Source organism: Thermobia domestica, chromosome 4, assembly GCF_964235325.1.
Source record: "Thermobia domestica chromosome 4, izTheDome1.hap1.1, whole genome shotgun sequence".
Taxonomy (NCBI): domain Eukaryota; kingdom Metazoa; phylum Arthropoda; class Insecta; order Zygentoma; family Lepismatidae; genus Thermobia; species Thermobia domestica.
This window is the reverse complement of record NC_137457.1, coordinates 319,047,385-319,063,396: the sequence shown is the minus strand read 5'-3', so window position 1 is coordinate 319,063,396 and position 16,012 is coordinate 319,047,385. Positions and strand designations below refer to the sequence as shown.

Genomic DNA, 16,012 nt, shown 5'->3' with positions numbered 1-16,012 from the left:
GAGGAAAGCTTCGCATAGTAAGCTAAGCAAACATATAAGATGGAAATATAAGTAAAAGCACTTCTACATAAAATAACTAAGCCGAAACCCTACAATAAAGGAAAAGGACTCAGAGTTGAGTTGAGTTGACTTTGAGTTTAACGTCCCGTTCAGCAGCGAGGCTATATGAGACGTGGATCTACTGATTAACGTGGAATCCGAACCACATGAGCTCCCGCCGGGAATCGAACCGCGGTCTCCCACGCCGAAGGCGCGTACGCTAACCGCTTAACCATGGAGGAGCTCAGCACTCAGAGAATGTGTACGACATCATAAAAAAGACAGAGAAAAATGTCACCTATTGGATAAATTGGAATTGATTCTAAAAATATAGCTCATATTACGAAGTACAGCACACCGATATAAGTAAAGCACTAAATATGCATTGCAATAAGCTAACAAAATATTATGTACGCACATTTGTGGTATCTATAGTTTTGAAATTCTACTTAAAATTATTAAAGTTGTTGACACTAGATCGACCCAAAGTTTAATGGCAACAAAGGAAAAATGAAATTTTGCAGATATGTTCACGTAACTACGAAAATGATTATCTAATGTTAACAAACTGTACACAAATTTATTTTGTACAAATAGCATTACGTAAATTGTCAGAATTTAAACACAGAACATTAACCACAAAAACACATAAAAAACTACACTATATACAAAAAATTATATCCAGTATGGACAGATATTGCTATTGTCAAACGTGATTTACCAAATTTTTGGTATAGTTCTGAAAGAATTTCATGAACTGCTCTTTAGATTTCACGCAAAAATCTCAGTACAATATTGACAGCACAACTTAATTGAGCTCTAAGAAATATATTTAGCTTCAAATACACCTGAAGTTCTTTTCTCTGTACAATAGAAAATGCGGCTTGTTAAAAAAATATACTCATTTCTGATTCCTACAACTAACATTTTTCCCCATCTCCAGGGAAATCAAAACGAAATGTTAAAAAATTAGAAATATTATGGCTCTTTTTGTAAAGATCACGGACAAGTTTCGTGGTTTTCCATGGTGAGGGAAAACCTAGGTTCACCCTTGGCGGCTGTGCAATATTTCACCTGCATACTTTCTTCTCTACGTGATACCTTAAACCTCCTTTATACATGAATCCCTTCTTACATTTGCCACAGTGGTAAAATTTCTCACCTGTATGAGTGAGCATATGATATGTCAAACGATATTTCTGAAAAAACTTCTTTCCACACATATGACAACGATGATCTTTCTTACCATCGTGAATCAGCAAGTGTCTGTTTAAATTATATTTTGCGTAGAACCCTTTATTGCATTTTTGACAATAATATAGTTTCTCGCCAGTGTGAGTAAATATGTGTCTAGTTAGTTTAGACCTAGTGCTGAAAGCCTTATCACATTCCTGGCAATAATAACGCCTGTTACCCTTGTGAGTCAGTAAGTGCCTATTAAGTGCATATTTATCCCGGAATCCCTTGTCACATTCTTCGCAATAGAAACGTCTGTCACGAACATGAATTGATAAGTGAGAAGTCAAATTAAATTTATAATCAAACTTTTTCCCACACTCGTGACAAGAATAAAGTTTTCCATTTGTATGAGTATACAAATGACTTTTCAAATCTAATTTATATTTGAAAGTTTTTCCACAGTCCAAGCAAAGATAAGGTTTTCCACCTGTATGACTCAACCTGTGTTTTGTTAAATTAGATTCGGAACAAAATGTTTTTCCACACTCCTTGCAAGAATGAAAATTATCAGTTGAAAGAAATACAATGTCTCTACTTAAATTATTATTTCCGAAATCTTTGACAATTTTGAAGCACTGATATTTTTCAATGCCTATGTTGTCCAAACTTTCTGGATGCGCTCTCTCTCCTGGATGATCAGGAATGTCCACATTCGCATGAGATACATCAGGATACAGTGGATTCCACACAGTAGACTTTTTTGCTGTGGCATGTAAATTTTTACTGGGTGTTTTGTCATGCTCGCAGCTACAATTTCTCTTCACAGGACGACGCCTCATATTGTACCTTGTCACTCTAGAGTATTCGTCAAAAGCTTTGGAACAGGCATTGGAAGATAAACTAGTAGCCCTAGAAAACACGTTTCAAAACATATCAGCTTAGAAGACATTTCAAATTTAAGCAATCATCCCATTTAAAAATTATATTTAACCTTCTTTAAGAAATTCAAAGGTTTTCGAAGTCAGAAATACTAATAAGTCCCTAGAAAAAAAAGAATTATTCGGGATATATTTTAAGAGGCAATATTATTAAGATAAATAAGACAAGTAATACAATACAAACAAGCCGGTTCAACACAAACATTTAATTTATGAACTAGTATACTACGTAAAATGAAACAAAAAGGGAAAACAATACAGTACTATTGAATTATTTAATTACAAGTTGGCACAACATTGGAAACAGATCACCTTCAGAAATTTGATAATAGCGTGCTACTAAAATAGAAAAGTTACGGAAAAAACCTTACTATGACAGAAATTCTGTAACTTGTACAGTATAGGTATGGTTGGCATACACTCTTTTCAAGAAAGAAAAAAAAGGAAATTTCTGCGTACCCTAGAATATAAAAAGAGCCTTTATTATTAATCACGTTTATTCTAAAGGATCGAGTGCTTTGTCATTAATTGCTTGCTGGGAGAACAGTCTTGGGAAACAATTCTCCTGTTGACTTTTTAGACATAAGAATACCAATCATATTTAATAGCAAAGGCAACATAGAATTTCATATTAAAATTTCAAGTACAACACCAACCCATAAATTGTACCCTCACACGTTTTATATAACTTTCTCTATCAGATTCAGTGTCAATTATTTCACGAAGAATGAAAGAACTGTAAGCTACTGCTACGTTTAATATGTAACATAAGATTACATTGTAAACATTTCAATGAGATTTATATTCATTCTTGGAATTGGTATTTATTTTTAAAGATTCATATGATTGTTTCAATTTTCAATCCCCGTACATACAAAACCAGCAAATTTTCCGCAAAGAAAAGATACGGGTACCGTTCTCAGTAGTAAAGGGGTCACCTCTGGTTGTAGTACTACTTAGTTCGACCACAAATTTTATTAGTACTGAACAATATTCTCTGTCAGAGTTATCCCAATTAATGCCACATAAAAATTCCATCAGTTTTTTCAGTCACATCTACCACCATTATTCAGCAATCTGCTTAGTTTAAAACGTTTAAGCGAGGGGTATTAAATAAACGATATTTTATTTTTCGCAATGAAAAGATTGGAAATAAAGTTATAGAGTAACTGTGGGTAAGCCCCATGTGTAATATGAATTTTAGGATATATTTCGCAAGTGTTCTTTTCCGATTTCTAGGGAGATTACATCTACTCACATGTAATAAGTTTAGGTCTTTCTCTCCAGAGGGCATAACTTCCTAACAAACTATAATATATCCTAATATTATCTCCATATCTTCCTACATGTACACTCATGTTCAAAATTATTGTCGCATGACTATAAATGTGTTGTAGGAATATACATTGATAACGAATTCGCCCGATATTTCTTATAATGTTAGTATGTGTACAACCGGCAGACTTGTGTGCGGCAAATTTAATGTCAAAAGAGTGGTAAATAAGGACAATAAAACGAAAAGAAAACTTTTCTATTTAGCAATATCTTGTTTTACTCATTGTAATTTTCTTCCTATGAAATTTACCAGAAATATACGTTTCCCAATTATACACAAAGTATCAGTATTACAGGTACCCCGCAAAATCATTATCAAATTTTATTCTTACAAGAAGACAGTTATAGATATGTGACAATAATTTTGGACATGAGTGTACTTTCGTTTACAGTAAACCGTACGACGCTATTTATTGTAAAATTATTTTAGTTTCTGGGTAATTGTAAAATTTAAATCCGCACACGCTTTTTTTTCCCTTAACAACTGCAGTATTATAGCGTATTCATAATATTTTAGATGTTACCCAATTCCAGAGTACATTCACCGATGAACTGTATTCGATATGAATATCAGCAACGATTTATAGATTTTAAACATTGCACCCAACTAATTACACATCTTTTTGCACTCCTTAATATCCCTGTAGAGAAATTCCTTTTAGATGAGAAGGATGCTGATATATTAAAAAAATTTATTTCATGTCTTTCTCTAGCTAGCTAGAATAGGCATTCAGAATGATTAGATTAGAATAGTGAGGTGCATCCAAATTTTGTAGCTGGTTCACACATGTATCTCTTTCCTATGAAAAGAATGAAACTGTGCTCCTATATATAAGCATACACTCTGAAAATCTTCATCGATTCCAAAATTAAAGAAATGATCTTATATGCCAATTTCGAAAGTTGATCATATTGCCAAAAATTCTTGTTTATATCTCCCATTATATCATGGCTTCTGAGCCATGAACCCACAGACAAAATCTCAGCAGTCCTCGCATACACAACAGAAACGTTTATTCTACAATATCTAATGTTGTAAAATACTAATACTATAACTTAAGGTGTTATATACACATGTCAAAATTATCAAACTATCAAGAATTTCTTTAGTCACCTGCGTTTGGTCAATTGGAGTATGTTTCTTTTTAAGTTTATACTAAGAGGAAATGCTTAATTACATCTAAACTTTTAAAGTTGTTGCTCTTATATGCCAAATTTTATTTCATTGCCAAACGTTTATCACGTAAACAGGAAAACCGCCATAAATAGACGTTATATGGAAATAACTTGAAAAAATAGAACATTATCTCTGTGTATATTTTCAAATTACTTCTATTCTGTTACGAATTTTAATACGAACAAAATCGGTGGTTAGGATAATATCCCACTTTCTTGAACAATCCGAATGTATTTGTGAATTACAACCAATGTCCCTCAGGCATTCCTGTGTTCAAACTTAAGTCAACGGATTCTTATAATATAAAAAATTTTCGTAAGTTTCAATTTTCAACTGAGGTTATTTGTCTGTTTGTTGCTTCTTTCCAGTGTTTAACGAAGCCTGATATTCACATACTTTGTAATTTCATCCGTAAGTTTTATTTAATGTGTATTCTAGTTGATAATAGATAAAAATTTAGTCATAATCAGTACTTCAAAAATCGGAAAAGACCTAAAATAGAACTAAAAAAAATCTAAATTTTCAAAACTTCCATTTTTTCTTATCCCTACTCGCAAAGTCTTTAGAACAAAAATGAAAATTTTCCCTAAAAGTAACAGCTGGCCGACCGCTAGGACCATAAGGAAATGCTAAGATGAGCTAAATATATATATATTTACTATCGATTTGTATGTAAGAGAAAAATATTTTTCCATATTTGTTTCTTGTTTGCCAAACGTGAGTTAGTTTTCGAACACCAAAGGAGAAACCAATATTAAAACTATAGGCTAAAATGGCAATAGAAAAAGAAAAAACTTAGGGATCAACAATTTAAAAAACGGACATATCACGAAATTAGGGTGAATGCGCCTATTCTCGTCATACCTCAATGGTCGTCATGGCCAAATTAATTCGTTCATAAGATGGCGTAAGTCATGGTTATACGAATACAAGCTGGCTAATCTCTAACGTCTATGGCTTTAGTTTTTAGCCCGCCTTGCGTTAACACCGAGTCCGGCGTCTTTTGTTTTCTGTTGTCAGTTGAAGTGCAAAGCCTGTTTTGCGTGCTAATTGCAGTTTTTGGAAAATTAAAAAACTTGTTGCTGCTGGTTGAAAAACAGCAGAGGACGGCGCAGTTGAAGCTCTAAAAGGTAAGATAATTATTTATTTTTATCAACCTAAGTCTCTTTTAAATGTTTATCATGCATCTGTCTTTGAAATTCATATTTGAACAAAAAACAGTGGGGTGACGACTATAGGTTTAAGAAAATTTGTGATCTTCCTTACTTCGTCAGATATGCCGAAGACTGGGTTTTTTAACGAACATATTAATAGAAGCTTCAAAATCATTTTAATTTTTTTGTTGGGGTGAAAAGTGTCAGCTACAAAATTTTGGCGCCAATATCTTGTATCCTTCCAAAGGGCGTCATAGGGGTGACGAACACTGGTTGAGTGGGTGACGACTACAGGGTAATTAGGAATAATTTAGATTTCTGTTGGATAATTTTGCCTTCTTTCCTCTCCGGGATGACTAAACTATAGAAGTTTCATATCTATAACTGATTTTCAAATGTATAAATTTAAAATTGTCTTATAACGAGATAATATTTTAAGAAAAGCAAATTAACTGTTTCATTTTGCCATGTTTTCATTAGTACCAGAATTTTGAATTTAACTCCCGTTTTATTTAAAGATCTTATCTCGCTTATTTATGAGCTATTGGCAGGTAGTGAAACGTCTTACCTCTTTTTCTTACCTACGATATTAATGTTCTTTTTTCTATATTTTCAGGTGCTGTAACTATGAACGAAAATACCAAAAGACGAAAGATTTTACAATATTCTGAAGATGCAATGCACAAAGCAATTTCTGAAGTACGGTCAAAGTCTATGAGTATCAAGAAGGCTGCTGCAATTTTTGGTGTTCCTCGAATGACGTTATCAGATAAAGTTAGTGGAAAAGTGCCTGGACAAAGAAAAATGGGACCAAAAAATGTACTCTCACCACAAGAAGAGGACATTGTTGTTAAATGGTTGGTGGATCTTGCAAAGAAAGGATTTCCAAGGAAAAAGCACGATCTCCTGGATACCGTGCAGAAAATAATTAAATCAGATGGCCGGAAGTCACCTTTTGCAGAGGGGAGACCTGGTGAAAAATGGTACAAAGTAAGCAATGCCCGGTTTTATTTCTATTCTTGCTTAACTAATTGCAAATCTGATGAAATTTCCAAACCTTATGCTGCTCACTTTATTAGTAAATAGCATGGATTAAAACTAACAGTTTCATGTGTAAACAAAATATTACAGTATATTTCGTCCCACTTGATGTAAGTTTCGTAGGTGCACAATTTGCGTCTGGACAAATGTCTTAATTTCCATTTCAAAAAGGTTCCTATTACCTCGCCATTTTTTCAATTTTTGAGGGACGAAAGTTTGTTTCAATTCATTGTTAGCTTGACCGTAACATTATAAAATACTTTACAAGCCCTCTCTGCGTATGATTGAGTTAATATCTGATAAAATTTCGAAAATTAACTCTGCTCATGTTATTAAAAACAGTATGAATTAAAACGCATCCTTCCATATGTAAAAAATATTAATATAGGTATTTCGTCCCACTAGCTAGGACTTTAGTTGTACAGTTACAACCAGGAAGTGGGACAAATTATCGTGTAGTAATAAGTTTTGTTACACGTGCAAAGATAAGTTTTGATTCATATCGTTTGTCATTTAAGTAGTTAACTAATAAACCCAGTTTCTTTTTCAGCTTTTCCTACAACGACATCCGATTCTCAGCCTGCGGACTGCAGAGTCCATAACTACCGGAAGAGCTCAAGTTTCTGAACAAAGTGTTCGGAACTGGTTTGAAAAACTAAAGGAATTCTTACAGGGTGAGAAATTAGTGGAAGAGTTTAGTGACACAAGGAAAGTTGGAAATGGGGATGAAACAAATTTCCAACTATGTCTCAAAAGTGGAACTGTTATTGGAGTAAAAGGGTGGAAAAACTTTTATGAAATAAAACACGGAAACGAAAAGGAAACCATTACAGTTATGGGCTCATTTTCTGCGGATGGAGAAGTTTTACCGGGAATGATTGTCTACCCTTATATTAAGTCACCTAAAGAAGTTTGTGAATCCGTTCCGGCATCGTGGGGAATAGGACTCTCTGAATCTGGATGGATGAAGTCAGATGTGTTTTTTGAATACATTGCAAATATTTTGTATCCCTACTTAAAAGAAACTAGCAGACTTCCCTTTCTATATTTCATAGATGGACATAAATCTCACATTACCAAAGAGTGTTCTGATTTCTGCAGCAAGAATGGAATTGTTCTTTATGCTCTTCATCCAAATGCCACACATATAATCCAGCCTGCAGATGTAGGGGTTTATAAACCAATAAAACAACATTGGAGGAAAGCTGTTTATGAGTGGCAGAAGCTTAATTCAAATCGAAAAGTGACCAAAGCAGATTTTGCACCAATTCTAGTGGACGTTGTAAAAACCAAAGCCACACCGGAGACGATAAAGAATAGCTTTCAGGTGTGTGGACTTGCCCCTTTAAATGTAGATGCAGTTGATTATTCGAAATGTTTGGATCACCACACACGGGGAGAAACTATCGAACATCAAAGCACCATCTCAAAGAAGTATAGTATCGAAGAATATCACACGGCTCTTAATGTTTTACAGAATGAAATCGGTCATGATACAGTTGTTAAATTTAACGACGTCGTGGGAGGAAAATCTACTATCGACCCTGAAGACCAAAAGCTCTACAATATCTGGGAATCAATTAAGAAGAAAGCAGAAATAAGCGATCATCTGCTCAAAGATTCTGTGTCTGCGAGTGTGGGAAGTGACCCAATATTAACTAAACCGTCGCAAACTCCCGTGAAGGAAGGCAGTTCTAATGGAGATTCTCTTGTAAAATCACAAGTCGCTGTTCCTTCTCCGTTTAAGAAACATCTCTGGTGGCCAAGAGAGGTGGAACGCAAGAAAACCAGAAGATCAACTCAGAAGTTCCCATCAGCTGTTTCGTCTGGTGAATGGAAGCAATTCTATGAGAAAAAGGAAGCTGAGAAAAGAGAAAAATCTCTCTCTCAAGAAACAAGAAAACGAAAAAGACTCGAAGCTGAAACAAGAAAGAAAACAACAATTACAAAGCCACGCAATGAATCTCAGTTATGTGCCAAGTGTAATAAGTTAGTAATACTTACTGATAACCCTACATGTATCAAATGCAACAGAATCTTTCACGCTAATTGTATTAGCAAATCACACAAAGAATTTTTCCCAGGTGTGGATGATTCTGATTCAGATGTGGAATTCATGTGCGAAAATTGTTTCGATGTGCGTGATAGTGATGATGATATTGACCGTCTTTTACATGCTAGCCACTCATCTTAAGCGTTAATACTTGCACAAGCTTGAACTATAAGAATTTGTAAGAGTGACGAACACTGGAAGTTTTAGGTGACGACTTTGAGAATTTTTGTGACGACTATAGGCATTTTTCGCATGTTTGGATTGTTTTAATTGTAAACTTTGTTCTATGTGTTTTATATCAAAGGTAATGATCCTGTATCACACAATAAGCTACAAATATTAGAACCAATGTACAATTTAAGCATTCACCTGTATCTGTTAAAAGTTATGAAGTAAAAGGCAAAGTTGCAACCAAAAAGTGACGACTATTGGCATATTCACCCTATATGATTTTCCATTAAATTAGTGGTCAAAAACCACACACACAAAAACGTAAAAAAACGGTATTTCTGTCTCTGCAGTAGTTCGAGACACCAAAAAGATGTTCATGATAGCTCTATTGAAATATCTTCTTCAGCTATTCTCATACAAGTAGGATTGAATGCCATCTTTCGACAAGCTACGGGCAAACATAACATCTTCTATATCGAAAATCTTCGTAGAATCAATTTTTTATGAATGAGGTTAGCACTCCAACATATCGGAAATAAAATTTTCGGTTTCGAAATCTACAGTATAGCAGATATTAGGAATGATTCAACATAGATACTACAAATATACGTAGTATTTACCAACCTCTCACAAAATGTTATCGTGTTCGTTAATTGAACTTTAGCTCACGTCTTAAATAGCTTTCTTTCCTAACAATGTTTACTGAAAAGATAAAAACAGATCGATTTGCCACTTAGTTTCGTTTCATAGTACGTGATAGATATTTCAGTCAGAAACTTTGGACACCTGCTCTCACTGGGTATCAACCGTAAGGAACAAACATGGAAAAAACTTTTCTACAAAATACATTCAAATTTCTTCCGTAAATGTTTAACATCAGCTAATCAAATTCTTACTCTCTGTCATTTCCAAATATAAAATCCATTTAAAATCACAGAATTGCAATAGTCACTCATCTAAAGCTAATCACGAGTTAATATTAAATGAACAATATTGCATAACACAAAATATAAGAACTGCTCCTTCTGGTATTATTTATTTTGTGCAACTTAATTAGATTAGTTTAGAAATTTGACAGAAATGATATTTTTCGAACATAAAAAAACATGTACTTACCTCACATCACGAGAATATCTATCTGTGTCTCGTGTTTCACCTTCTTCAATTTTTACTTCCTTTTTATCTTCATCACTTCCCGTGATTCGATTGCTACGCTCACCCGTAGTCTGTGTAAAATCACTGAATCTTGTACTCATCAATCTTTCCTTATTGTCAAAAGATTTAGCACTGACAGCTAATTCAGGTAGTGATAAACTATTTACGTAACATACTTCATTTGATGTTAGTTCCCAATCTTCCATTAGATCTTCCCCATTATCTTCTGAACGAATTAGAATTTGTGGTTCTAAAGTTTCTTTTAACAAAAAATGGGCGTTGTTAATACTACTCTGTGCTTCGCTTTCTATTGCAGACTTATTCTCCATGCATGCCACCGAAGATACTGAGCGTGAACCATTGTCTTCCAAATCATTATCACTATTACTTAGTTCGTAATCACATTCTTCAATTTCAACCTTCACTGAAGCAAAGTTAAAAATATCCAAAGCCATTTTTTAAAGAATTATGCAGGTTCAAAACTTCGGACTACCAGTACTCAGTGTTAAATTCAATAGAATAGCCCTGAAAGAAGTAACAAAAATATTACTGTAACAAATACGTAGAAATATATTTATGAACTAAAAACGCACCCATGTTCAGCAGATGGCCCTTATATCAAATTAAACAAAAAGAGTCTGATAAAAATGAGTCGGAAAACACCCTTTCACCCTTATAAACCACCGAAACTATACAATATCACGCTTGAAAACTATGAGAACAATCTAAAGCAGATGAAAGAACTACACAGAATCTGGCATATGCGCTTTATCAAGGATTTGAATGATTTAAAACTCTTTGCTACCGACGAAACAAATTTTATAAAGGAAGTTACAGCACGGGGATGGGCTTTTAAGTATTACATAAACACTCTCTTTCCTGTACTAAAGAATTCCAAAACGGTTATTTAAATTGAGTTCCCCGTAGTTCCTGTGTACTTCTTTGAACTGCTTACAAAAATACCCATACTTCTAAATCCAGTGCGATCTCGATTTTTCACATTGTCGGCGGTTTATAACACAGGAAGCGTTTCCATTTTGAACTTTATTTTATGAACCTTTTTCTTCCATTTTATATGAGGAATCATCCATTGCAGACCACGAACGTAACAAAAGACTTTTGAATAAACACACATATTAACCAAAGGAAAGTTGTACACTTTATTGAGGAATTTATATTGAACAATATCACGTTTACAGCACTGTTTCGACGTAAGTATAAAAACAATAAACATAGAACATCCTGCGTCCCCTCACATATATATATCACAAAGGAAACAGTAACAAATAAAAACTCCATTCAATCAGATTGGATTGGATTTGTGGCTCAGATCCTTTCACTGTATCTGAAATAAACTTCTCATGTAATTCTCCAGGGAAGTTTTTTGACTTTTCTTTCTATTTATGAAAATAAGGGTAAAAAGTAAAAATTTAAAAAACGCGATTTTCTCAAACAAAAAGCACTTTAACTAATTTGTTCATATTTCATAAATAAATATTCACAGTCAACCCCATCACATGTTGGGTGAATTATCTCGCAAGAATCGAAAAGGTGTTATTCTTGGGGTGAATTTTTGTTGTGAATTTCTCAAAACTACTACGATGATTTTGCTCATGTCATAAAAAAATTTCATTAATAACCTGGTAAAAAGGCGGAAATTTTGTAACCGGTAATTTTGGCACCAAGAAACGAAGCAAACGAAAATTTTGGCACCATTTATAATAGAAGTACAGAAAATGTAATAGATATTTAATTTTACATGTTATTAACTAGAACTGCTCCAGCGCGACGAATCAAACCAGTGACGAATGTTATTTCCTTATAACTTTAGAATTGATGGCCTGATTTGAGTAGTTTTCTGAAATGTACCGAAAACTGTATCTGCTTTAAGTTGCTGAATATTGCACTCAAATCTGCCCGTCCATTTGAGATATTCGCGGAAGAAATTTTAACATAGGAAAAGAACTTTTGTTACTGACAGTACAGACACCGGTAAAGATACTACTGGAAGTTTCATTATATATTCAAAGCAAGTTATGACAATGCATTTTATGACAATGGATCGGAAGCTGAATCTAGACTTATCATTTTTGGGAGAGAAAATTGTCTAAGAGAATTATCCAGCAGTGAAACGTGGCTTATGGACGGTAACATTTATATGGCTCCTAAACACTTCACCCAAGTGTATGTAATCCGAGTGCCGACAGGACAAGCGTCCATCCCAACAGTGTATGCTCTGATGGAACGAAACACTCAAGCTTCGTACGAGGAATTGTTTCGAGCCGTAATTCAACGATGCAACGAACTGTTTCTTTTCCCTGATCCTGAAAACTTCATGGATTTTGAAATAGCAGCAATGAATGCAATCAAGACAACGTTCGGTGATTCCATTCGTGTACGAGGTTGTTTCTTCCACTTAGCTCAGTCTACGTGGAGGAAAATTCAAGAACTTGGGCTTACAAATCTTTAAAACAGGATGAGGAATTTCGTATATTTTGTGGAAAATTGAACGGCCTTGCTTTTCTTCCAATACAAGATGTACGTCAATGCATGCAACTGCTTAGAGAAGAAGCTGCAGAAGAAACAATAGGGCTTGTGGAGTACTTCGAACAGACCTACGTTTCAGGTACATACCGGCGTGTTCGGGCCTTTGGAAGAAACTACGATAACATCCGTCTGAGAAATGTGCGCCCTATTGCTTAAGTCAGCCGTTTTCAGATAACTGTTTTTTAGAAATAGGTTCTAATATGTTAGTGCTCCATTATTCCTCGTGCATTTTGCAGAATCGGGTGTATTTAAACATAGGTTGTAATTAGTATTCCAATCCAACAATTATCCTTAGCGTAACGAAAGAAAACTATTTGGAATCACATCAAGAAGTACCATAATATTCAACTAACAGATAATTTTAATGTCATTCTTTCCTCAACTTTGTGATTAATCTATTTCGGCTTAGTTCGTTAGTTGGTAAAGCTTCTTGTATTGTTGGGAAACTAGTCTGTGTGTGACACTGTCATTTTTTTATGCGTTAAACATCATGTGTTCGGGGACAGATTACAGTAGCACAGAATGTATAAACTACATTGTGACCTCTACGCTCTATTACTTGGAGTAAAGACAGTTTATGGCACCATTCATCAAGTTATTATTTACTAATTTCTCTCGCCAGGAAATCGACTATTATTACCATAGCATCAGTTTTATTAGTGGGTGCCGATTCACTATAAGAAGGCTTAAAAAATTAATAGGTATAAACACAGCATGCGAATATATACTATAAAAACGGTAGTGCAGATAAAAATGGATCTCGCAGAGATAGGAATACAAAGTAGAAACTGGATCCAATTAGCTAAGGATAGAAGTCAGTGGAGAGCTTTTGTGAACGCGGCACTGAACCTCCGGGTTCCATAGGCCATAGAGTTAGTTAGTTAGTGCAGATAAAAATAACCAACTTGTGCTAGGTAGTCATTGAAAGAAAAAGATTTGAACCTACACCACAAAAGGGCCAGGAACAAACTGGTGCACTTGCGACCGATATGAAGAAGAGCTCTACAGACTGTGAGTATGCACCCAAACACACTCCGTTCCTAGGTATTAATAGTCAAACATTTTTTGCCTATTGCGCGACTTGAAATTAGTTTCTTTATATATAATTTTCAGGAAGTCACATTTCAGAAGAAAATTCAATAATATTTGATCCCGAAAATATCACATATTTAACCTGAGTATTACCTTTTTTTTAAATCTATTTAATAGACTTCAAAGTTCGAGTATTTATCGCTGTATACAAACCAACAAACCTTACAATTCTATTTTATTTTGTTGTAGTCTTCTAAATCAAGGTAAGGACCACTGAACCCATTTTACATGACATTATGCAGACACTTTTACAAACTCTCTCTTAAATCTCTTAACTTTCTCGTACACTTTAGCGAACACTTCAGAACATCTTAATTTACGCTCATTGCAAAGATTTATCTAAAGGAAAAATTACAGAATTCTAACCTGTAAAAAGTACTTATTGGTGATATCTTTGTTCAGGTACACACAACTTTGTAAAACTTACAGGACAAATTTGTAAAATTTTTTGTTCATTTGTTACAAGAACACTACGTAAGTTATCAAAATATATCGAATTTTAACTCTTACACGCGTAATACTGCATAAGGAAGTCATGACGCATTTAGTTCTATTTGAAAACAATATTTAAGTGCTAAGTAATTAGTGAATTTCTTTTTATTGGTTAAGGTTTAAAATATACCGAAGCGAAGTGTAAAGCTGTTTTGGTAAGTTTCCCTACGAATATCAGTTGTTATATCGTATGGGAAGATTAACAATGTGCCCTTGTACTTAGTTAATGACTATGTGTGTGGGGATTCTAGAACACATATCGCATGTCCCGTGCACATGGATACTTCTTACTGTTACACTACGTAGAAAAATGAAATGCATGGGATATGAGAAGTAGCTGTTCTTAACCATTACCGCTTTTCTATGCGTTCTTACATACACGTATACCCACGATCGCTCACGCGCCCACTCCCTACGGACTTACTTGGTCTACCCTGTGTTAACTTGCTTATATCACATAGAAAATAAGTTATGTTATTTTCGCTGTGGTTACATAGTATTCCTACATTTTAACGGAAATCCCAAAGAGGTTGGTTTGTGTTCTTATCACTGTGGTTTTCACTGCATGTCTGGATGTTGTATTTATACGCAAAAATATTAACTTCACCTAAAGTGCACCTGAACCGAATAATGTAATCCAAGCACATGAAATAATTCATAAAAGCCAAAAGCGCATGTGATTAAAATACCTCCTAAAGAATAAAATCATGTGAATATCCTTATCACTAAATTTCATTCATTACAGTAAGTACATAAAAAATCTGATGGTAAACTGTTACTGTATTCATACATATGCACTGTCTTGTCGAATTTATAACAAAAAAAAAAAAAAAAAAAAAAATGCTTCTTCCTCTTCAGCAATTTAACGCACCAAGCAAGAAATGCCGTTACGCAGGTATTAAGTATATCAAGCGTATAACAAATTAATAAAAGCGTTTTACATATTAAATTATTAAAAATATAAAGTGGGAAAATATACGATGAGAGTTGTTACCTCCTGCTACACCATATCACAAATCCATATAAAAGATTCTAGAACAAATCTGAGAAGTTAAGTAGTGATGGATAATTCCAGAACAGTGTTGCCACAGTCCTATCTCTGGAGTGGGCTGAAAAATAGTACCAAATTGAAACAAAAAGGGCTGAATTTATTATTTTATACCAGCTTAATACATGGCACTATAACACGAAACTAAAACAAGTGAAGTTCTAGAACATTCCCACCCCCCTATTCCAAGAGTGCAAACCAAGAAAGTACTCTTTTTAAAAGCATCCAAATAGGAGTAACCCGAAAAGGGAAAACAGTTATCATTTTCGGTATGTATTGTAAGAAAATTAAACGTCCTTTATTTCAAAGTGACCAATAAACCAAAAAAAAAAAAAGAAAAAAGAAAGAAAGAAAGAAAAAGTATTATGGCCATATACAGAGAAAAATCCATTTTCCGGACAGCGTTATATTGTGTATATATGGAATCCTCTTGCTTACTACAGAAATCAGTATGGAGCATACGTTATCCATATGCTACATACGCACTCCCTTAGATGTTACATCATGCCGTTGCAGGATGCCTGACATCTAACAATTTTCCGTATGCACATGTTACATTCCTCAGCTATATGGTATATATGTCCACTTGTA

General features: G+C 34.2%; 1 protein-coding gene across 2 annotated transcripts; it reads right to left on the bottom strand.

Moving 5' to 3' along the window:
• Positions 1-566: 566 nt before the first annotated feature.
• LOC145684362 (uncharacterized) lies at positions 567-15,536 on the bottom strand. Of its 2 annotated transcripts, none has more exons than XM_081756601.1 (3): positions 15,368-15,536; positions 10,204-10,767; positions 567-2,127 (listed from the first exon to the last, which is right to left on the bottom strand). In XM_081756601.1, the coding sequence occupies exons 2-3, from the start codon at positions 10,695-10,697 to the stop codon at positions 1,110-1,112; spliced, it is 1,512 nt and encodes a 503-aa protein (XP_081612727.1). In that variant the 5' UTR covers positions 10,698-10,767; positions 15,368-15,536; the 3' UTR covers positions 567-1,109. The 2 variants fall into 2 exon arrangements, with proteins under 2 accessions (XP_081612727.1, XP_081612728.1); XM_081756602.1 differs by lacking the exon at positions 15,368-15,536 and adding an exon at positions 15,063-15,181.
• Between the last annotated feature and the right edge of the window lie 476 nt (positions 15,537-16,012).